This window comes from Elephantulus edwardii, unplaced genomic scaffold (genome assembly GCF_000299155.1).
Source record: "Elephantulus edwardii isolate Elephantulus edwardi_28Jun2011 unplaced genomic scaffold, EleEdw1.0 scaffold00003, whole genome shotgun sequence".
NCBI lineage: Eukaryota > Metazoa > Chordata > Mammalia > Macroscelidea > Macroscelididae > Elephantulus > Elephantulus edwardii.
The window spans coordinates 1,011,765-1,031,948 of NW_006399753.1; the positions used below are offsets into that span (position 1 = coordinate 1,011,765).

The 20,184-nt window shown below is 62.6% G+C and overlaps 1 protein-coding gene across 2 annotated transcripts in view; it reads left to right on the top strand.

Annotated features, from left to right (window-relative positions):
• Nucleotides 1-16,497, top strand: part of SCRIB (scribbled planar cell polarity protein) — a 17,403-nt gene extending 906 nt beyond the window's left edge. Inside the window, exons 6-37 of one of the 2 annotated variants that reach the window (XM_006879244.1) lie at nucleotides 8-97; nucleotides 179-323; nucleotides 528-646; nucleotides 1,920-2,119; nucleotides 2,309-2,475; nucleotides 2,553-2,680; nucleotides 2,761-2,886; nucleotides 3,289-3,450; nucleotides 3,703-4,044; nucleotides 4,528-4,590; nucleotides 4,823-4,912; nucleotides 5,643-5,720; nucleotides 5,990-6,307; nucleotides 6,401-6,481; nucleotides 6,574-6,825; nucleotides 7,132-7,242; nucleotides 7,313-7,489; nucleotides 7,592-7,708; nucleotides 8,026-8,214; nucleotides 12,125-12,235; nucleotides 12,329-12,385; nucleotides 12,885-12,959; nucleotides 14,057-14,119; nucleotides 14,518-14,625; nucleotides 14,701-14,860; nucleotides 14,936-15,083; nucleotides 15,175-15,378; nucleotides 15,465-15,607; nucleotides 15,683-15,720; nucleotides 15,895-15,969; nucleotides 16,179-16,230; nucleotides 16,352-16,497. In XM_006879244.1, the coding sequence (XP_006879306.1) occupies nucleotides 8-97; nucleotides 179-323; nucleotides 528-646; nucleotides 1,920-2,119; nucleotides 2,309-2,475; nucleotides 2,553-2,680; nucleotides 2,761-2,886; nucleotides 3,289-3,450; nucleotides 3,703-4,044; nucleotides 4,528-4,590; nucleotides 4,823-4,912; nucleotides 5,643-5,720; nucleotides 5,990-6,307; nucleotides 6,401-6,481; nucleotides 6,574-6,825; nucleotides 7,132-7,242; nucleotides 7,313-7,489; nucleotides 7,592-7,708; nucleotides 8,026-8,214; nucleotides 12,125-12,235; nucleotides 12,329-12,385; nucleotides 12,885-12,959; nucleotides 14,057-14,119; nucleotides 14,518-14,625; nucleotides 14,701-14,860; nucleotides 14,936-15,083; nucleotides 15,175-15,378; nucleotides 15,465-15,607; nucleotides 15,683-15,720; nucleotides 15,895-15,969; nucleotides 16,179-16,230; nucleotides 16,352-16,497 (4,335 nt within the window). The remainder of the gene's footprint in view (nucleotides 1-7; nucleotides 98-178; nucleotides 324-527; nucleotides 647-1,919; nucleotides 2,120-2,308; nucleotides 2,476-2,552; nucleotides 2,681-2,760; nucleotides 2,887-3,288; nucleotides 3,451-3,702; nucleotides 4,045-4,527; nucleotides 4,591-4,822; nucleotides 4,913-5,642; nucleotides 5,721-5,989; nucleotides 6,308-6,400; nucleotides 6,482-6,573; nucleotides 6,826-7,131; nucleotides 7,243-7,312; nucleotides 7,490-7,591; nucleotides 7,709-8,025; nucleotides 8,215-12,124; nucleotides 12,236-12,328; nucleotides 12,386-12,884; nucleotides 12,960-14,056; nucleotides 14,120-14,517; nucleotides 14,626-14,700; nucleotides 14,861-14,935; nucleotides 15,084-15,174; nucleotides 15,379-15,464; nucleotides 15,608-15,682; nucleotides 15,721-15,894; nucleotides 15,970-16,178; nucleotides 16,231-16,351) is intronic. The other variant, XM_006879245.1, reaches the window with a different exon arrangement.
• Nucleotides 16,498-20,184: the final 3,687 nt, after the last annotated feature.

Sequence of the window (20,184 nt, forward strand, 5' to 3'; positions counted from 1 at the left end):
TGTCCCGGATCCACCCTTGCAGCCTGACACTCTCGGGGCTCTGCCCAACCTGCGCGAGCTGTGGCTGGACCGGAACCAGCTGTCGGCGCTGCCTGCGGTGAGTAGGGCCACAGCGGGCCCCCCACCCCACCCCCTACTCTCCTGCCTCCCGTCTGCTGACCCACGGACTGGTCCTCAGGAGCTGGGGAACCTCCGGCGCCTTGTGTGCCTGGATGTGTCGGAGAATCGGCTGGAGGAGCTGCCAGGAGAGGTTGGCGGCCTGGCGCTGCTCACGGACCTCCTGCTGTCCCAGAACCTGCTGCAGCGGCTGCCGGACGGCATCGGTGCGAGGGACAGGGGCCACTTGGGCTGGAGACTGAGCGTCTAGAGGCAGCTTGTCAAGGGGCATGTTCGCCGTTAGAGCCAGGCCTGGGTTGGGCCCCAGTCTGAGGGAGGGAGCCCCCGGCGTTGGCAGCAGCTGCCTCTCGCTGAAGCAGACACCCCTGCCTCTTCACACTCACCCCTGTACCCCCTCTCCTCACGGCCAGGCCAGCTGAAGCAGCTGTCCATCCTGAAGGTGGACCAGAACCGCCTGTGTGAAATGACAGAGGCCATCGGGGACTGTGAGAACCTGTCGGAGCTGATCCTGACCGAGAACCTCCTGACGGTAGGACCCAGCGGGGGTCACTGGGAGAGGGCGTGGGGTTGCAGGCCTTGATAAGGCGGCACTGGGGTGACAGATGATCAGTGGGCAGGGGCTCAGTCTCCGCTGGTGACGCTGGAGGGAGAGAGTGCGTGCCAGTGGGCCTGTGGCTGGGCAGCGCACCCAGGTGTGTGCGTGAACACGTGCACGGAGGCGTGGGGGTGGGCAAGTGTTGGCAGCTGTGACACTGGTGTCACAAGTCTGTTTGAGCACAGCTCTGCAGTTTTGTGAGTGGATGTAGGTGGGCACATGAGTAGTTGAGGTTGTGAAGATGCGGGGGGGTGTGTATGTTTAGCAAAGGAGGGTGAGGTGTATCCAGACATGAATGTACGGGGCTAGGTGGTGTTTGCAGACACTGATTCCAGGTGTGTGTGTGTAGATGGTAGCTTGTGTGAGCGCATAGGTGTAATTGTGCAAACTTAGAGGGTAATTGCGTGTGCTGGTGGCAGGTATCAGTAATGTGTGCAGACGCTGGAGTGTAGCTGTAGAAGGTTGTGTACATGCAAATGTGTGTGAGAAAAGGGTGTGTGTGTATATACGCAGACATATGGGTAGACACATGAAAGTGGGTGTGTGCGAGGGTGGGTGTGCTGAGGGTGTGCACGCTCACCAGAACCCCGTGTCTGTGTGTGCTTGTTCACATGCTCACCTGTGTGTATCTGGAGGGAGGGGTGTCCTGTCGTGTGGAGCGCACAAGGAGAACTTTTGGTAGCAAGGTCACTTTTGGGGGGTTGGAGATGTGACCTAGAAGGGTGTAGATGGGGTCAGATGGGGAGCCCTCTCAGGCTGGGGTACACACTGTTCTCTGCTGTGTGCTGGGGCACTGGAGGGGAGGCAGTGGCAGGAGCTGACCTGTGTTTGGAGGGCTGGCAGTCAGCTGTCCTGAGGTGTCTATTCGTCCTAGAGAACTGAGGGGGATGGAGGCGGTTTGGAGAGGGGCTGTGATGGTGGTGGGGTAGCGATGCACTGGGGACAGGGGCCTAGGCAGTGGAGTCCAGGAAGGGAACCCCAGCTCGCAGGCTGGGCTTCGGAGTGCTGTAGAGTTTGGACTACCTGAGCAGACCTGGCCAGGTACCTATGGCTCCAAGCGGGGACACAAGGGAATGGGACAGCAGGCATGGCCTTGGGCTGGGGTACCAGGAGGCTGCCTGTCCGAGCCTGCCTGCCTCATGTTAGTAGTGGGTCCAGGCCAATGGCTGAAGACCCGGGTAGGCTCTCACCTGAACCTTCTGACCAGGCCCTGCCCCGTTCCTTGGGAAAGCTTACAAAGCTGACCAACCTTAATGTGGACCGGAACCGCCTGGAAGGGCTGCCCCCTGAGATTGGCAGCTGCACGGCTCTCAGTGTGCTCTCCTTGAGGGACAACCGCTTGGCTGCCCTGCCCCCGGAGCTGGCCCACACAGCCGAGCTGCACGTGCTGGACGTGGCTGGGAACCGGTGAGGGCCCCTGTGGGTCGGTCCCCTGCGGGCCGGTCCTCTGCGGTCAGGGTCGGCCCTCTGCGGCTCGGTCCCCTGTGGGACCAAGGCCCTCTGCAGCCCCAGGCCGCCAGTGTCCTACCCCGCTGACCCCGCCCACACCCTTGGGCACCACCCCTACTACTCCTGCTGACCCCGCCCACGCCTCAGCCTGCAGAGTCTGCCCTTCGCGTTGACCCACCTCAACCTCAAAGCCCTGTGGTTAGCGGAGAACCAGGCCCAGCCAATGCTGCGCTTCCAGACGGAAGACGACGTGCGCACGGGCGAGAAGGTGCTCACCTGCTACCTGCTGCCCCAGCAGCCGCCATCCAGCCTTGGTAGGTGTCGTCTTCAGGGGGGCTAGGAGGGGGCTGGGGCTCCCAGCCTGTGAGGACCTCACCGTGATCTCCCCCAGAGGACACAGGACAGCTGAGCACGCCCAGTGACAACTGGAGCGACACCCCTCTGAGCCGTGTCAGCGTCATCCAGTTCCTGGAGGCCCCTCTGGATGAGGACTCGGAGGAGACCGGCTCCGAAACACGGGTATGGGGGGATGGGGAGCGGGCGGGGCGCCTCCGCCACCCCACCTGACCTCAGCCCCGCCCTCACCTGCACCCCTGCAGGGCCTGCAGCGCCGCGCCACCCCCCACCCCAGTGAGCTCAAGGTCATGAAGCGGGGCATCGAGGAGCGCCGGGCTGAGCTGCACCCCGGCACGCCAGGCCCCGGGCTGCCTGCCCCCTCAGAGGAGGTGTGGGGGGGGGAGCTGGGACTACACTACAGCAGGGGGTGCTGGGACTGTCCTGATCAGACATGGGGATGTGGGAGGGGCTGGGGCAGGAGGGGCTACAGCAGGGGCGCTGCACTGTCCCGACCTGAGGGGGGTACCAGGCCTGTCTTCGGGAAGTGTCCTGGGGACTGAGGCAGGAGATGGGGCTGGGGGCAGGGTAGGGACATATCTGAAGCTGGTACAGGGCCAAGGGGCTGTAGTACTCCCACCGAGAGCAGGAGAGTGTGGTTCCGACTTGGAGGCCACCCCAAAACGGTGGCCACCCTGAGTGAGGGCACTTCAGGGCCTGTGTGTGGGCATGGCTCCCAGTGGGCTGGCGTGGTGTTCAGCAGAGCAAGGCAGGCAGACCACCATCGCCCACAGGACAAGAGGCAGAGCACTGGAACTGAGCCAAACGAGGCCTCCCCTGGGTCGGGGAGCACCAGCTCCCAGGGCGAGGTCCCACCAGGCGAGCTGGAGGACCTGGGCCCTCAGGACACCCCTGTAGCCAGTCCACAGGATGATGTGGAGGAAGACTATGAGGAGGTGAGGACAGAATGGGAGGACCTGCAATGAGGTGACCCACCGCCCATCCTAAAGACTGTGTCACTGCATGTGGCCTGGGGTGGGCACTGGGAGGCAGAGCCCGGCTAGAAGGGGCTCCCTGCACAATGGTGCTGCAGAGGACCTGGGCTGCACCCCTGCCAGCCGTGGCCCCGGACAGGGCCTGCAGGACCCTCAGTGCAGGCATGCCACTCCCGGCGCCTTTCCCGGCCTGGTCTCACACTGCACTCTCAGCCCACAGTGCACTTTGCGGAGGACACGCTGCTACCGAGGGAAGACAGCGAGGATGAGGAGGGGCCGCCCGAGGCCCCCTGGCCCGAGCCAGGTGGGCGGCAGCGGCTCATCCGCAAGGACACACCGCACTATAAGAAGCACTTCAAGATCTCCAAGCTGCCGCAACCCGAGGCTGTGGTGGCCCTGCTGCAGGGCATGCAGCCAGAGAGCGAGGGCCAGGCTGGGCTCGGAGGCTGGCACAACGGCCCACACGTACCCTGGGTGCCTCAGACCGAGGAGGAAGACGAGGAGGAAGAGGAGGATGCTCCGGAGGAAGCTGTGGTCTCTGCACCCTCAGTCAAGGTGAGTGTCGGCTCCCTGTCCCTCTGGCCACTGACGCTGACCCTTCTGCGTGGGCCTGGGCGGCAGCCTGCCTCAGCTCTACTGCCCTTTCCCAGTGGCAGCTCTTCAGGGTCCGCGTTTGCAGAGGTGCTGGCTGGTAAGGACCAAGTGGCCACCTCAGGTGGAGGCCAGCCTTGCAGCTAGCCCTGGCCCTGTTGTGAGCTCGGGCATTTGCTGGCCTTGGTGGGACTCTGGGGGCCTTGGTGGGAGCCAGGGATCCCGGGCCAGGCGACTCGGCCCTGGGACCCTCTGTGGCAGTGGCTCCACCTGGGAACAGCCTGCCCGGTCCCTCCTTCCCTGAGGTCATCTGTGGATGGGGCGCACTGCTCCCCCGACACGCGGGTGCTGGGCTTCGGGGCTTGGTGTGCTCTCTGTCTCTAGCAGAATGGTGGCGGGCTGTGGTGGTGGCGCTAATCTGCATGCTCGCTGGTCCTGTCCTAACAGGGGGTGTCGTTTGACCAGGCCAATAACCTGCTGATCGAACCCGCCCGCATTGAGGAAGAGGAGGTCTGTACCCTGCTGCTCTGCCTCGGGGCTGCGGCTTGTGTGTCTGTTTACTCCACCCTCACAGGGGCCAGGCCACAGCTCCACAACAGGCACCTGGCTTCTGCTGCCTCTGCCTGTGCCCTGGCCTGGCCCCCGCTCCTGCCAGGCCCTGCAGGCCATTTCCAGACCTCAGGGCCTGCTTCAGGCTCCCTGCTGGGCAGACCTGGACGGCCACCTCTGTTTGTCTTTCCAGCTGACACTCACCATCGTCCGACAGACGGGTGGTCTGGGCATCAGCATCGCTGGGGGCAAGGGCTCCACTCCCTACAAGGGAGATGATGAGGTAAGAGCTTGTGCTGGGCCTGTCTGTCTGCCCCACCTTATCTCCACACACCCCAGCCTCTTCTCCTGACAGCTTGCCAGTGTCTTTGGTTCTGAACGCCACCCTGTCCCCAACTGATCCAGTCCTGTCCCTGTTTGCCCCATCTCACCTTGGCCCTATACTGCCCCATCCTGTCCCCGTCATACCGTTTCTTGTCCCCACACTGCCCCATCCCATCCCCATCTCACCCTGTCCTGTCCTCACACTGCCCCGTCCCGTTCCATATCCCGCATCTGGCCCCTCTCCTCCTCACCCCCTCCCCGTCTCACCCCATCTGTGGGATTCTGCTTTTCTTCAGGGTTCTTGGTGTTCTGAGAACCAGTAGTTGGCGACTTACTCTTTTCCAGGGAATTTCTTGTTTGGGGTACTTCCTACAGCTGGGGGGCACACAAGCCGTCGGTTGTCTAGGCAGCCTAGGCACTGGCACTCCCCTACTGAGGATAGAGAAAACTGTTTCCTTGGTCTTGCCCCCTCGTCACTGTGCCCTCTGGACTGCACTGGGTGTGAGTCCTGCACTAACAGCAGAGGCTCAGTCATCTACCTGCGTCAGGGCTCGGTGCCTGCCTTCAGGAGAGTGGCCAGTGGACCTCAGGCTGGGAGCAGGGTCCTCCTGGACCCCTCGGTGTGGAGCCAGCAGCACTGGGCCCCTCCAAAGAGGAGAGGTGCCTACTGACTGGACTGTGCTCCACAGGGTGTATTCATCTCCCGAGTGTCAGAGGAGGGCCCCGCAGCCCGCGCGGGCGTCCGTGTGGGGGACAAGCTCCTGGAGGTGAGCGCTGGTGACTAGGGAAGGCTGTGTCAACGCTGTGTGTCCTCTTCATAGAGGCCTCCATCAGGCCCCAAGCCTGGTACCCTGGGACATCTGCTGGGGTGGAACTGGTGACCGGGAGGGGGCTGGCCCCTTCTCATAAGTCTGGGTGGGCTTGTCGTGACCATTGTGCAGGGCTGTGGTCACCTCATGGGTAACGGTCATCCCATGGAGCCCACCCGGCCCCGTTTGCCTGAGATTGACGCCCCCACCCCGCCCCCGTCCTGTAGGTCAACGGTGTGGCCCTGCAGGGCGCTGAGCACCATGAGGCCGTGGAGGCCCTTCGGGGAGCAGGGACCACGGTGCGAATGCGCGTGTGGCGGGAGCGCATGGTGGAGCCGGAGAACGCCGTCACGGTCACACCTCTGCGGCCCGAGGACGACTACAGCCCCCGGGAGAGGCGAGGGAGTGGCCTGCGCCTGCCCCTGGCAGAGGCCCCTGGGTCACTGCGCCAGCACCACGCAGCCTGCCTCGTGCGCAGCGAGAAGGGCCTGGGCTTCAGCATTGCTGGCGGCAAGGGCTCCACGCCCTACCGGGCTGGGGACACGGTGAGGGCCGTGAGGGCTGGGGGTGCGGCGAGGGCCAGGCCGGGCTGGGCCCCTCCCGGGCCTCCACGCCTCACTGTCCACCTTTCCCACCAGGGTATTTTCATTTCCCGCATCGTGGAGGGCGGGGCGGCCCACCGGGCAGGCACCCTGCAGGTCGGCGACCGGGTCCTCTCGGTGAGTGGAGCAGGCCTGGGGAAGATGCGGGCCTGGGGAAGATGCGGGCCTGTCTCCCTGTCAGGAAGCCCTGACTGGCACCATTCCCACAGATTAACGGGGTGGATATGACGGAGGCGCGCCACGACCACGCCGTGTCCTTGCTCACGGCCGCCTCACCTACCATCGCCCTGCTTCTAGAACGAGAAGCTGGGGCACCCCTGGCCCCCAGCCCACTCCCACACTCCCCTCTGCACCCCACTGTTGCTCTCACCCCAACAACTGCCACTGGTGGGGAGCTTGGGCCACCAAGACTGGCCCCTGGCCTGCTCGCTGCTGCCCTGGAGGGGCCCTACCCTGTGGAGGTGAGACCCTGAACTCCCCTGCTTGTCTCTCGCCCACTCTACACCCGCCCCGTGTTCTCCTGCTCCCCCCATGTGTCTTGCGTTCTTGTCCTGGCCCCCCTTCTTGTGTCCTAGTGTCCTCGTCCCCAGGCCCCTCCATGTGCCCATGGAGTCCTCTCCCCCAGGTTCTGTTTCCTTTCCCGGGTGGCTGGTCCCATGCTGTCACAGCCCTGTGTTCTTGGGGCAGACCCCCACCTCCTGGCCCTCTGTCTCGGGCCTGATGGACGGTGGTCCCAGCCCCGCAGCTGCTCTCCCCTGTGTCCCCAGGAGGTCCGGTTGCCTAGAGCAGGGGGCCCTCTGGGACTCAGCATTGTTGGCGGCTCTGACCACTCCAGCCACCCATTTGGTGTCCAGGAGCCTGGTGTGTTCATCTCCAAGGTAGGGAGAGCGGTGCCCCCTAGACGGGTGTGTGAGGAGGCCGTCACCTGCCAGTCGGCCCTCTCCACAGGTACTCCCACGGGGCCTAGCTGCACGTAGTGGCTTGAGGGTCGGGGACCGGATCCTGGCCGTCAATGGGCAAGACGTGCGCGATGCCACACACCAGGAGGCCGTCACGGCCCTGCTGCGCCCCTGCCTGGAACTCTGCCTGCTGGTGCGCAGGGACCCACCTCCCCCTGGCATGAAGGTGGGTACTGCCTGGCCGGAGGAGCGGACAGAGAACTGGGCGCCGCCCACCTTGTCCACTACCTGCTGGCCACCCATAGTCAGCCTGGCTCTACCTCCTCAGGAACTGTGCATCCAGAAGTCTCCTGGGGAGAAGCTGGGCATCAGCATCCGGGGGGGCGCCAAGGGCCACGCAGGAAACCCCTGCGACCCCACCGACGAGGGTGTTTTCATCTCCAAGGTAAGGCCAATGCCAGGAGGTGGGCGCTAGGGCAGGACGTGGACACTGGAGCAGGACGTGGGCACTGGGGCAGGACATGGACATGGGCAAGACGTGGGCAGGGGGGCAGGATGTGGGTGAGGGGGCAGGAGGTGGGCGCTGGAGTGAAGGTGTGCCTTGGGGTAGGATGTGGGTGTGGGGGTGGAAGTGAGGGCTGAGAGGTAGACCCCAGAGTGTGGGTGCCAGGTGCTAAGGAGAGAGGGGGTCACATGTGGGGCAGAGCTGAGGTGGGTGCCAGGACCAGCCCCCTTGCAGGCTTCTATGCTGTGTCCCTGCAGGTGAGCCCCACGGGGGCAGCAGGCCGGGACGGCCGGCTGCGGGTGGGGCTGCGGCTCCTGGAGGTGAACCAGCAGAGTCTCCTGGGCCTGACACACAGTGAGGCAGTGCAGCTGCTGCGGGCCGTGGGAGACACCCTTACTGTGCTCGTCTGTGATGGCTTCGACTGCAGTACTGCCAATGCCCTGGAGGTCAGTGTCTGACACACTGGGGGGCTAAGGCGGTGGTGCCTGCACCTAAAAGAGAGATGTGGGATCAGGGCTCCAGAGAGGGGGGTCAGAAACAGCCTAGGGCACAGTTCCTGCTGGCTGGAGTAGTTCACCCCTCCTGCATGGAGCTGTCCACTTCTGGATGGAGCTGTCTGCCCTCCTGGATGGAGCTCTCCACTCTTCCTGGGTGCAGGTGTCCACTCTTCCTGGATGGAGCTGTCCACTCCTCCTGGATGGACCTGACCGCCCCTCCTGGGTGGCAGTGTTCACCCCTCCTGGCTGGAGGCGTCCACCCCAGCTGTGGCACTGTTCTGGTCCTCCAGCCCTTCCCTGTCCCTGGGCGTGATGGTCTTGTCCTGGGGCCTAGCCTGCCTGTTTCCTCTGTGGCTGTCCTGTCCCTGCCCGCCTCCCTGACTTGGCACAGGCTAATGGTGGCTGCAGCCTCGGAGCATCTAGAGAACCTGGCCTTAGCTGGTCTAGGAGTGTCTGTCCTTGGCACTGGCCTTTGGTGAGGTGCCGTGAGCACTCTCCTCCCCATCAGTCAGGCCTGTCCTTCCTGAGGGTCTCTGTGCCGTCTGTCCATCTCTCGCTGACCATCTGCTTCATCATCAGTACATGCTTGTGGAGACCCGTCCTGATGTTCAGGGCTGAGAGCCACATCCCCTTACATTCTCTCTTGTAAGGAGCGTTCCAGTTCTGATTGATTCTTCATCTGAGAACGCTTCAGGCTTACTTGCTTCTGACGGTTTGAGACTTCTTCTTCCACACTTCAAGTCTTGTTCTTCCTCGCCCCACTGTCATACACATGCCAGGTGGTCGAAAGGACCACAGTTCAGGTCAGGCGCAGGTCAGTCACCAGAACGACAGCTTTGCTTCATAGAACATTAAGATCTTTTGCAGTAGATTTACCTGTAACTTGTTGGACTTCTCAGTGGCAGCCTCTGTGGGCACAGGTTGCTTCTCCTGGCAGAATGAGTCCGTTGACATGGACTTGTGTTATTTATTGTGGTAGCGTTCATTGGACCCGCTTACCGCAAGGTTCTCACTGGCAGATGTTAGGAAGTCGACCACCAGGCGTTTTCTCCCTAGTTTGTCTGCATCTGGAAGCCTCACAACCCCTGGCCGCTGGGGTGGATGGAAAAAGGGCTTTTTATTTATTTGCTTTTCCAAATGCAGGCATCTTAGGGCTTTTTACTGAAGGGGACAAGGAGCAGGGGCCTGGTCCGTGTGTAGAGTAGGGAGCACTCAGGGCATGGGCGTGCACTGGCCTTCCTCAGTCCCATCCGCTCTGGGCTGTCCAGCCAGTGCTGGGTGCAGACTGGCAGTGATGGCAGTGCCCTGCCTGCTACACGTCCTCCCCGCGTGTGACCGCAGGCCGGGCCAGCTGCCTGGCTGCACCCAGCACTGATCTCAAGCACCATCTCTGTGAGAACCAGTGCTGGTGGCCGCTTGTTGTGTCAGGGGAGAAGCAAGGTTGGCTGGCTTTGCCACACAGACACAAATTAAAAACTCCAGGTCACTGCTGTAGAGCAGGACCCAGCGTACAGCTGGCCGTCCAGCAAGGTTTGTTGTTGTTGTTAGGTGCCGTCGAGTCGTAGAGGACTCATAGCGACCCTCTGAACGAAAGGCCTGAGCACTGTTCGTACAGTTTCCTGAGGCAAGCCATGTCAGAAGTGAATGCCGTTCCTGCTTCCAGGCTCCAGCAGGGTTTGGGGGGCTGTAAATCAGCCACCAGTGAATCCCAGCTGCCAGGGAGGTGCCACCTCAGGGCTGACAGCCAAGCCCGCTTTTCTGTCACTCAGAGGCAATGGCAGACTGCTTCCGTGACCGTTAGAGCCCAGAGCCCTTCGGGCTGGTCTGCGCTGCCGTGCAGACCCAGGGAGTTGGAGTGGAGGATCTCGGGAGTCACTCAACTTTCTTATGAGCCTTTCCTTCCGTCATTTGTGGGTCCTTATTTTGCTTACTACAATAACATGAGAATGTCGCCTTTTACTCTTTCTAGTATTTTTAGTTTTTCAAGTCCATCTGGAATTCTTCACCCTAAAGAAATCTGTGTCTAGTTGGCCCAGCCACTGACTGAATGCCCTGCCCAGGCCCCTCTGGACGGGGAGTTGCTGGGTGTGATTCCCGCTGGATTCAGGCCTGGGCCCAGCACCACACTGTTTCACACACTAGCTTTACCACGTGCTTCAAGCCTTACTCCACATCACCACTCCTCTTTTCAAAAGCTTGTGTTTCACACGTTGTCTCTAAATGCGGCAGCCTCTGGTCTGTTCTGTGGTCCTGATCTTGTTCCAAGTGTGTAAGCAGCTTTTTCCGATGTGGTAAATAGCACGTGGAGACCTCATGAGCATGGGGGACCTCGCGGGCATGGGGGGACCTCGCGGGCGTGGGGGGACCTCGCGGGCGTGGGGGGACCTCATGGGCATGGGGGGACCTCGCGGGCGTGGGGGGACCTCGCGGGCGTGGGGGACTTGGAGCTCTGGTGTCGTCAGCAGCAGATTGTCCAGCCTTCCGAGGCCCCTGCATGGGTTTGAACTTCAACCATTCAGTCCACAGCTTAGGGCTCTGTTGGTCTTGCAGGGATCCTTGCCCAGGTTTTGCCTCCACGCCTGGTTCTGGGACCCTGCAGCTTCAGGTTTGCTCTGTAGGGCTCACTCTCGCCGTCTCAGTTGGCCTGGCTTGTTCTCCAGCTCGGGCCTGGTGTTGATGTGCACTTGTGTCCAGAGCTCCACTAAGGCATAGACCACAGAGGTGTAGTGTGGTCACTTCAGGAAGATGGCTGGGGTCCTGCCTCTTCAGAAGACCGAGTTGGCCTGGCACTCTGGGTTCTGCTCTCCTGAGACCTTCTGTGGTGCAGAAGAGGGGTGCTTAGGGTGGTACGGCTCCCCTTTCCTGAGCCCAGCTCTCTAGCAGTCAGCCTGGCCTTCACAGACCTCAAGGGTCCTGTCTGTCCATGGTCCCTGTTCCTTCACACTACTCAACTTCTGTAACATCTTTGGCGTGCTGCCCCAGCTTTGTGGAATGGTCTGGAAGGCTGGGGCAGCTGTCTTCAGCTCTACTCTGCTTGCATGCTGGCCTGGGTTCGAGGGCTCCATGCAGATGAGCCTGTACTTCACTTGAGACTTGAGGTGTTTAACTTCTTACAGCCTCAGTCTACTTGTCTGTAAAATGGGATAGTGCAAGTCAAGCACTCCATGGGAAAAGGATGGACATTCTCCCATGCAATTAACTGCCTCTGAAAACTCACCGGAGGGTCAGCCTTGAGTCAGTTCTGACTCAAAGGTACACAGCAACAACATGCATTTGAGGGGCACAGTTAATCCTCCACTGTGCTTTCCTCAGGCCTGGGACTCCCTGGCCCCATAGCTCTGTAGGATAAGCACTGGGCATGCCTTCTCTCCTGGAGCTCTCCTACTGAGGGGCACATGCTCATCCTGGCACCTCTCAGCCCGCCCTTTTGTCATTTCACTGTTTCTAAAGGAACTGGGGCCGAGGTTTCCTCACTCTCAAAACGACAGCATCCACCTGCTCACACTCCCACGTGTCGCCTTGACTCTCAAGTCCAGACAGATGTGTGCTCTGCACCAGCAGCTCTCCTTACAGCTGGGCAGAGAGGCCAGGTTCCCAGGGGCCACTGGGCAGTGAGGCCCAGGGGTGGTCAGAGGCCTCACAAGGTGATGAACACTGCAGAGACAGCACTTGTCCGCTAGCTCGGACCTTCACAGCCATGACAGGGCACAGAGCCCAGCGTCCTGAGACATGGCCTGTGCACTGTGTTGTGGCCACCCACGTCCCGGGGACGCCACAGTCGGGGACGCAGCCTGGGGAAGAGGATGACCTGGGGCTACTGCCACAGCGGGGCCACCCAGCCTGCTCTTCCTCTTTCCAGGTGTCCCCAGGCGTCATCGCCAACCCATTTGCAGCAGGCATCAGCCGTCGAAACAGCACAGAGAGTGTCTCCTCCGTGGACCGTGAGCTGAGCCCTGAGGGCCCTGGCAAGGTCAGAGTCACCAGGGCTGGGAGGGGCCGCTGGGGCCTAGCAGGGCCAGAAGCCTGTAGTGATGAGTCTCTGATCCTGGTACTCTGCTCACAGGACAGGGAACTGGCTGGACAGACCCTACCCCAGGCGCCCGAAGCCGCAGAGCCCATGGTGAGTGCCTGCCTGCCCTCGGCAGGAACTTGGGTCACCTCCTCCCCCGTTCACACTGTCCTCTCAAGTCCTTGAAGGTCAGGGCACCACTTGGTGAGGCCGGGTAGGCAGAACAGCTAAGGGTGGGGTGGCAAGGGCCAAGGCCACGTGCCTCAGGAACCTCTGCACCTCCAGCCAGGGCCCCACGGGAGGGGAGAGCCCAAGGCACTCACACAAATGCCCTGCTCACAGGTGACAACACCACTGTCCCCTCTACCAGCCACAGAGATCCCCAGCAGTGTTCCTTGAGCCCCCTCAGCTGGCTACAGATGTCCCCAGTAATGCCCCCTTTAGGTCCCCCCTACTGGCCACAAGAGTCTCCCAAGTCGTCCCCCTATCCGCTGGCCACAGGTGTCCCCAGCAGTGTCCCCCTCGTTCACCCCCAAAGTGCTGGCCACAGACGTCCTGCAGTGTCCCCCAGCACAGACCATCACAGTGCTGTTGTCTCCTGCTTCCTCAGGCTTGGAGCCCAGAGCCGCTGAAGCTGGACTACCGCATCCTGGCTGCCGTGCCCAGTGCTGGGAGTGTGCAGAGGGTCAGTGCTAAGCGGGTGCTGCCTCCTGTCCGTGGCTGTGCCTGAGCTGATGGACAGGATTCTAGGGGACCCTGCACTGAACCCTGCAGCCTGTGAGTCAGGCCACAACACAGCCCGGTGTGACCCACACAGGGTCAGGCACACGTCACCCCCTGATCCCTGCCAGGCCCATGCAGGGATCAGGGGAAGGAAGCCAGCAGGCACCAGGGTCCCCACTCGGCCACCAACCTTGTGCACTTGAGACCTCAGAGTGCAGCTTGTCTACCTAGTAAGACCCCTCCTGTCACTCTGAGCTGAGTGTCCGTGGAGGACCCCTAGAGCTCTTCCCACCCTCTTATTCTTTCTTGCTCCCCACAAACTGGCAAGGGACCACTCAGATTCAGGGCTGTGGGAAGCTGTGAGCCCCAGAGGGTTGGGGGCGGGGTGGTAGGAACCGCTGAGGTTGCAGAGCCACCAAGCCCTGACCTTGGGGTGGGGGTACCCGAGCCTGGAGAGATGAAACCTCCAATAGCTGGCAGGGGGTGGGTATGTGGACCCTTGTACCTAGAGCTGGAGATGAATCTGTTAGGTTCACCCACTGGCATCCTGGGAGCACAAGGATGAGGTGGGCCAGTCAAGGCACCAGAGCCCTCAGGAGAAGGGGCCGCCCCGGGGGAGGCCGAGAGCCTGGAGCCAATGGGCCTGTCGTGTCTGCTTATCTGAGGATGAGGAGCAGCTGTGCGAGGCCTTGCTAGACCAGGGAGCCATGGGAGGAGCCCTTGAACCTGTGGGTCACAGGGACGGCCAGGCTGGGCTGTTGGGGGCTCCCCACAGGTGCCCTGCGGTGCCTCCTTCACAGCCTACTGGCATCGTGGCCTGCCGTGCCGTTCTCTCTACCAGTGAAGCTCCAGACAGCCTTGCCCTTGACCATGGACAGCTGCCCAGGCCAGCATTGAAGGGGAGGGTTGGCCCCTGGGTGATGGCCAAGTGGCTGTCCAAGCTTCCTGAGGAGGGGTCCTGGACAGGAGGCCCACCCCGTACCTCACTGTCAGAGCCCCAAATTCTGCCAGTTCCACCGGCACCCCATGCCCTGGCCCACTCCCAGGCCTTCTTGGCAGGTGCCGTCAGGACTCCCCGGAGGCCAGACAGCTGAGGTCCCCAGCTCTCCCAGGAGCCAGCAGGTGAGTGTCCTGAGACAGTGCCCCATCACATGGGACTTGGGAAGGCTTCTCCCAGCTTGAGGTTGTGAGGGCAGAGAAGGGAAGTCAGCCCTGACCCAGCCCTGCTCCCTCTTGTCCGGGGTTCCCTGCTGTCCTGGAGTGGGAGCGGGCTCTGAACTGGAAGTCCCTCAGTGCCACTGCCCTGAACCCTATCCAGAATTCTCCTCTTCAGCTCCCCAGTCTGCAGGGCCAGGGTGGTGGTGGGGGGTGGAACCTGTTGGCCCAGCTGCTCCTGAGTCCCCAGGGACAGCTGGTGCCTCAATTGATGGGCGGGGCCAGCAGCATCTGTGGGGACGGTGGGCAGAGCCCGGGGTTCAGGGCGGCCTCCACCGCCAAGGCTCACACACCTCTGCCCCCAGCCGCCGACCCCACCGTCCCCGGACGAGTTGCCCACCAATGTGAAGCAAGCGTATCGGGCGTTCGCTGCCGTCCCCAGCCAGCACCCACCTGCCACCACTTTGGCCCAGGTATGCAGGGATGGCTGAGGGCCCTGTGTCCCAGGCAGACTCCTGGGCACCACACTCAGCATCCACTCCCCGCAGCCCTCCACACCCGGGCCAGCGGCCTCCCCAGAGCAGCTGTCCTTCCGGGAACGGCAGAAGTACTTCGAGCTGGAGGTGCGGGTGCCCCAGGCCGAGGGGCCACCCAAACGGGTGTCACTGGTGGGCGCTGATGACCTGCGCAAGATGCAGGAGGAGGAGGGTGAGCAGGGGCCTGTGGGGGCGGGGGGCTACAGGAGGTGAGGGCAAAGCTTGCTGACCCACCCTCCACCCTCAGCCCGCAAGTTGCAGCAGAAAAGGGCACAGATGCTGCGGGAAGAAGAGGCGGCTGGGGGTCCAGACGCAGGGCCCGCCCTGGACGGGGAGACGGCCAGAGAGAAAGAGGATGAACCGCTGCCCTGGGCCCGGCCCAGCCCCACCGCGGGGTGAGAGCTCCCCCAGCTCAGCCACCGGCCATGCCACCTTCCTTCTGGGCACAGCCCCCAGCCTGACTCCCACCGTCATGCCCCTCCCCAGGCTCAGCCCTGCCTCCCCTCCGCCCCTGGGAGGCACCACTGTCCCTGTGCGGACAGCCAAGGCTGAGCGGCGCCACCAGGAGCGGCTGCGCGTGCAGAGCCCCGAGCTGAAGCTTCCGGAGCTGACAGTGCCCGAGCGGGCGCTGTCCCCCGCTGAGCGCCGGGCTCTGGAGGCTGAGAAGCGAGCCTTGTGGAGGGCAGCCAGGTGAGGCTTCTCCTGTACCCCGTGCCCCCCCACACGCACCCCATCCTGGCACTGTCTGCCCACCTAGCACTGCCCGCCCCCCACAGGATGAAGTCTCTAGAACAGGACGCACTGCGAGCACAGATGGTCCTCAGCAAGTCCCAGGAGGGCCGGGGCAAGCGGGGGCCCCTGGAGCGGCTGACTGAGGCCCCCTCACCCGCGCCCACCCCCTCACCCACCCCCTTGGAAGGTCTGTGTGGGAATGAGGAAGAGGGAGCCTGGGGCCCTGCATAGGCCACCCCCAACGCCTGTTTCTCGTCCCCAGATCTCAGCCTTCCACCCAGCACATCTCCTGGACGCCTGGTGAGACCTGGCCGGGGCCCTCCCCTCACTCCTCATCCTGGTGGTGCAGGGGTCTCTTCCCCCTCCTCATCCTCTCATTCTGGCGGTGGGGTGCCCCTCCCTTCTGCTCCCTCTGGCGGTGGGTGCATCCCCTTTCTCTCCTTCTCCTATCTCCCCTCACGCTGTCCTTTCAAGTCCTTGTCTGGAAAGAAGTTTGACTACAGGGTGTTTGCAGCCCTTCCCTCTTCCAGACCTGTCTATGACATCCAGGTACCGCCTGCGGGCCTGTCCTGTCACCAGCCCCTCGGCCACCTCCCTGCACCCTTGCTCGCTCTTTGCTCCCCTCTGCTTCCCGGTTGTGCGCCATCCACATGCCTCCTGTCCAGTGAGGGTTGGTTCGGAGCCCCCGGACCCTGACTCCACGGGGGTCATTTCTGGGCAGGTCTGGTCTGGCCTCAGCAGCCACTCTCCCCTCTCAGTCCCCAGATTTTGCTGAGGAGCTGAAATCTTTGGAGAAGTCTCCAAGCCCTGGTGAGTGCACAACCTGAGGGTGTGCAGCCCATCGACCTGAGCGGGGAGGGGTGCCCACACCTCAGCCTGCCCGGTGGGGAGAGGAAGGGCCGGTGCCTGAGACTCATCATCCTCCTCACAGGTCCACAGGAAGAGGACGGAGAGGTGGCCCTGGTGCTTCTGGGAAGACCATCACCAGGCACCTTGGGTCCTGAGGAGGTGACCCTTTGCAGCAGCCGCCGACCTGTGCGGCCAGGGCGCCGAGGCCTGGGCCCTGTGCCTTCCTAGAGGGGTCTGGCACCACAGGCCCCCTTTCCTCAGGGCCAGCCTCCCTGACTTGGGGGTGGGGGTCCTGCCAGCTCCCAACACCACCCTCACCCCAAGTCTTTTTAACCTGGATGTTAACATTTTAAAGACCCTCAGGAGTCCTGGCTTCTGGCTAACCAGCCCTACCCCACCAGGACCTCTTCGGCAGACTGTAACTAGTGACGTTTGTAAAACCAAAGACTCTATTTTGTGGTTTAAGGAGAATAAAGTTGACTACGTTTTCTCTCTTGCCTGCCAGCCCCTACCCACCAGCCTAGACTGACAAGGAGTTGAGGACCACAGAGCAGCCTGGTCCGGCCTCACTCCCCTCCACCCTCCTCTGCATGCGTAGCTGAGCTAGGCCACCGTGGGACTGCTTGGCCCGTTGCGCCCCGAACCCCAATTCTCAGGCCAGCAGAACTGCTCCACAAGGTTCCAGTGGCAGGCGTTTAGTGGGGCCCCAGGTGTCTTACCCCGGCCGCCAAGTGCAGGACACGAGGGTCCTGAGGCCCAGCCTGACCTCAGTCACACAGGGAGACCTCGAGGGCGTGAGGCAGGCCTTTATTGTGTGTGCTCAGGGCCTGAAGCCAGCAGCACTACGTGCACCGGAAGCAAAGTCTGCAGCTGCTCTGCAGGTGGCCACCGGGCCTTGGTGACAAAGACCACGCGGAAGTTCATCAGCCTGGCCTCCTGGAACTGGGCGGGGCTGTACTCCGGCTGGTCGTCCGGCCGCAGCAGTGCCAGGTACCCGTCCTGGTCCAGGAGCGTGCGGTTCAGCAGTGCCTGCGCCAGGCCGGCCTGCACCTGGTCAAGCTGCTGCTGCACCACCTGAAACATGTCCACCTCATGCAGGTCGAACACCAGGGCCTTCCCATACCTGTGAGCAAGGGGCGGAGCAGTGAGGGCCTGGCCAGCTTGGGCCTCACCTGAGCACCCGCCCCTGCCTGGCCTCACCTGAGTGCCCCCAGCAGAGCCAGCCTCAGGGTTTCAGGTTGCAGGTGCCCTGGGTTCATTGTGTCCAAGTAATTAGTGTCCTGGTAGCGCAGGAAGGTGGCTGCCTGGCCCGAAGGGTCGATGACAAGAGGCCACCTGGGGATGCAGCCAGGTCACATGGATCCCTGGGCCTAGGTCACCCCACTGCCAGCCCAGAGCACTAACCACTGACCGGCCATCGTTGCGAATGTGGTCACCCACATCCTTCATCAGCACATCATGAAGCTCAGCCACCTGGCATTTCAGTCCAGGCACCTCTGCTGCCTCTGTGGGGGTGTTGGGGGAGCTAGCCAGCTTGGCCCCCACCTCCTCCCTGGCCTCGTGTGCCTTCCCCGCCCCCAGCCCATAGCCTCTGCCCACCATCCTGGATCTGCTCCTGCAGGGCCAGCCTGGCCATGGCCAGTGTCTCCTCAGCCTTCTGAGCCTCCAGCCGCAGTCTGTCCACGCGGGCCTCTGCATCCCTGATGGCCTTGCCGGAGAGGTGGGGCTCACCACCAGACCCCCACCATGCAGACCAGCCCCTTCCACACGGGGCACTTGCAAACGTCTAAGGAGGGGCTGGAAGTCTGGGGGGAAGTAGATCCTGGAGGGATAGGTCAGCTGGGCTAAAGGGAGCCGGGCGTCCCGGAGAACAGGTCATGTCGGTCATTCCGAAGCCACAGGGAGCGGACAGGGTGGGCGGCCGGCCCCTCGGCCGGGCTTCACACACCTGCAGTGGGAGCTCTGGCTTGTCCATCCACTTCTGCCCACACTTGTTCTGCTCCGCGATCCTTCTGTTGAGGTCGCAGTAGGCTTGCTGCAGCTGTGGCCACAGGGACCCGAGCAGGCGCTGTAGAGCCGCCTCCCAGACCTGGGCGCCCTGCGACCCCGCCCTGCACAGCCCTGGTCCTTCCCTAGTGTCAATCCCCCCAGTCGGTCCCAAGTCCAGGCCCCACCCTCCAGCCCGTCCCTCGTCATTGGCTCCTCGCACCCCGCCTTCCGCCAAGGCCCTTCCCCGCGGCCCTGCCCACCGCCCTGGATCCGAGTCCGCCCATCCAGAGCCTGCCCCCCACCCCCAGAGTGCGCTTCTCACCGCCAGGCCGCACTTCGAAAGCCAGGCTCTCGCCTTCCCTGCGCACACTGGGCAGCCTGTCCTGGTTCTCGGCCTCCCGGCTCTCCAGCACCTGCCTGCTCCCTGGCCTCGCCCTCCAGCGTGGCTCCAATCCCGATCCCTTCAAGGCCAGACTCCTCCCACCTCACTCCCAGACCTGCTTCCCGCACCTGGCCGCCTCCTCCCCCAAAATGTCCTCCCCACCTCCCAGCACCTCCTGCCCCGTCCCCTTTCCACTCGGCTCCGCCCACCACTGCCCGATGGCTGGGTCTCCACCGCCCTTACCTCCTTGTGGCACCGCTGCTGCTCAGTGGTTAGCTGCTGCACCCTGAGCTTGAGGCTGGGGCGGGGGGCAAGCGGTGTCACAACCCCCAGGGCCCACGGCCGCTTGGCCTCGGCCTCCGCGCGCCGCTGCTGCTCAGCCTCCGTGTTCTGCAGCATGGCCTCCGTGAGGCTCAGGTCCCACGACTGCAGCACGCTGACCACTGCGTCCAGGGACGCCACCTGATGGCGATTAGGCGCTCAGGGCAGCTGCGTGGGCGCGGTTCTCCAGGCCCGCGGGCAGCTGGTTGTGCAGACCCTCAAGTTCCCGGCTGCTGCCTGCTACTGTGGGCCTCCAAACCTTCCCTTCCCGGTGCGGGCCGGACCCCGCACTTTGTCCCACTAGTCGCGCCCATGCCTGTCCGAGGCCTCTGGCCACCGTTTCTGCTGGACAGCCAGCACCTCCTGGGGCTGCTTCGGGTGAGACTGACAGGGAGTGGACAGAGCGCACTGCCCACCATGGCCACCCCACCCCCTGCGGCCATCTTGACATCTGTGATCAAACGAGGGCTGAGACTGAGTAGAACTTCTGCGGCCAATGAGCACCTGCTTCCAGCAGCACCAGCGGTGAGGGATGGAGGGATGCGCTGAGCCCCTCTGGGAGACCCACTGCAATCCGTGGGCAGGAAGGCATCTGTGGGTTGGGGAGTGGAGCCATGAGGCAAGGCTACGCTGTGTGTGTAGACAACAGGGAAAGAAAGACAAAACCAGCAGCCAAAAGAGGGATGCGGTCCCCAAGAGGTTAACACTGAGACTATGGAAGAGGGGCAGGTCAGAGGGTGGACACCAGCCTGGAAGGAGATGCTGCCGAACCCAGGTAATGCTCTGTTCAGAGTCTAAGATCAACTCCAAGCCTTCATCACAGGTTGGGGGTGAGAGGTGAGAGGACATTGTGTGGGGCCTCAAGCCAGGGAGAGTAGGGGTGATGTCCCTTGAATAGTCTCTCCTAGCAACATGCTCAAAGTAAGTGAGGCAAAGCTTTGTCATCTTTGCCTCCAAGGAGCAGCCTGGCTGCACTTTCCTTCTCCCTACATAGCTGTTTGTTCTCTAGGCAGCCTAGGGAATGTTCAGGACTCTTCTTCAACACCACAGCTCAAAGGCATCAATTCTTCTGTCATCCTTAGTCACTAGGGACTGAATCAGGTACACCATAGTCCTCAAACTGACATCATTGCTCTTCAATAATTTGGAGAGGTCCCTGACTACTGACTTCCCAGTGTGATAACGTCTCCTGCTGTCTACTGACTGTTCGTACCAAGTGTATT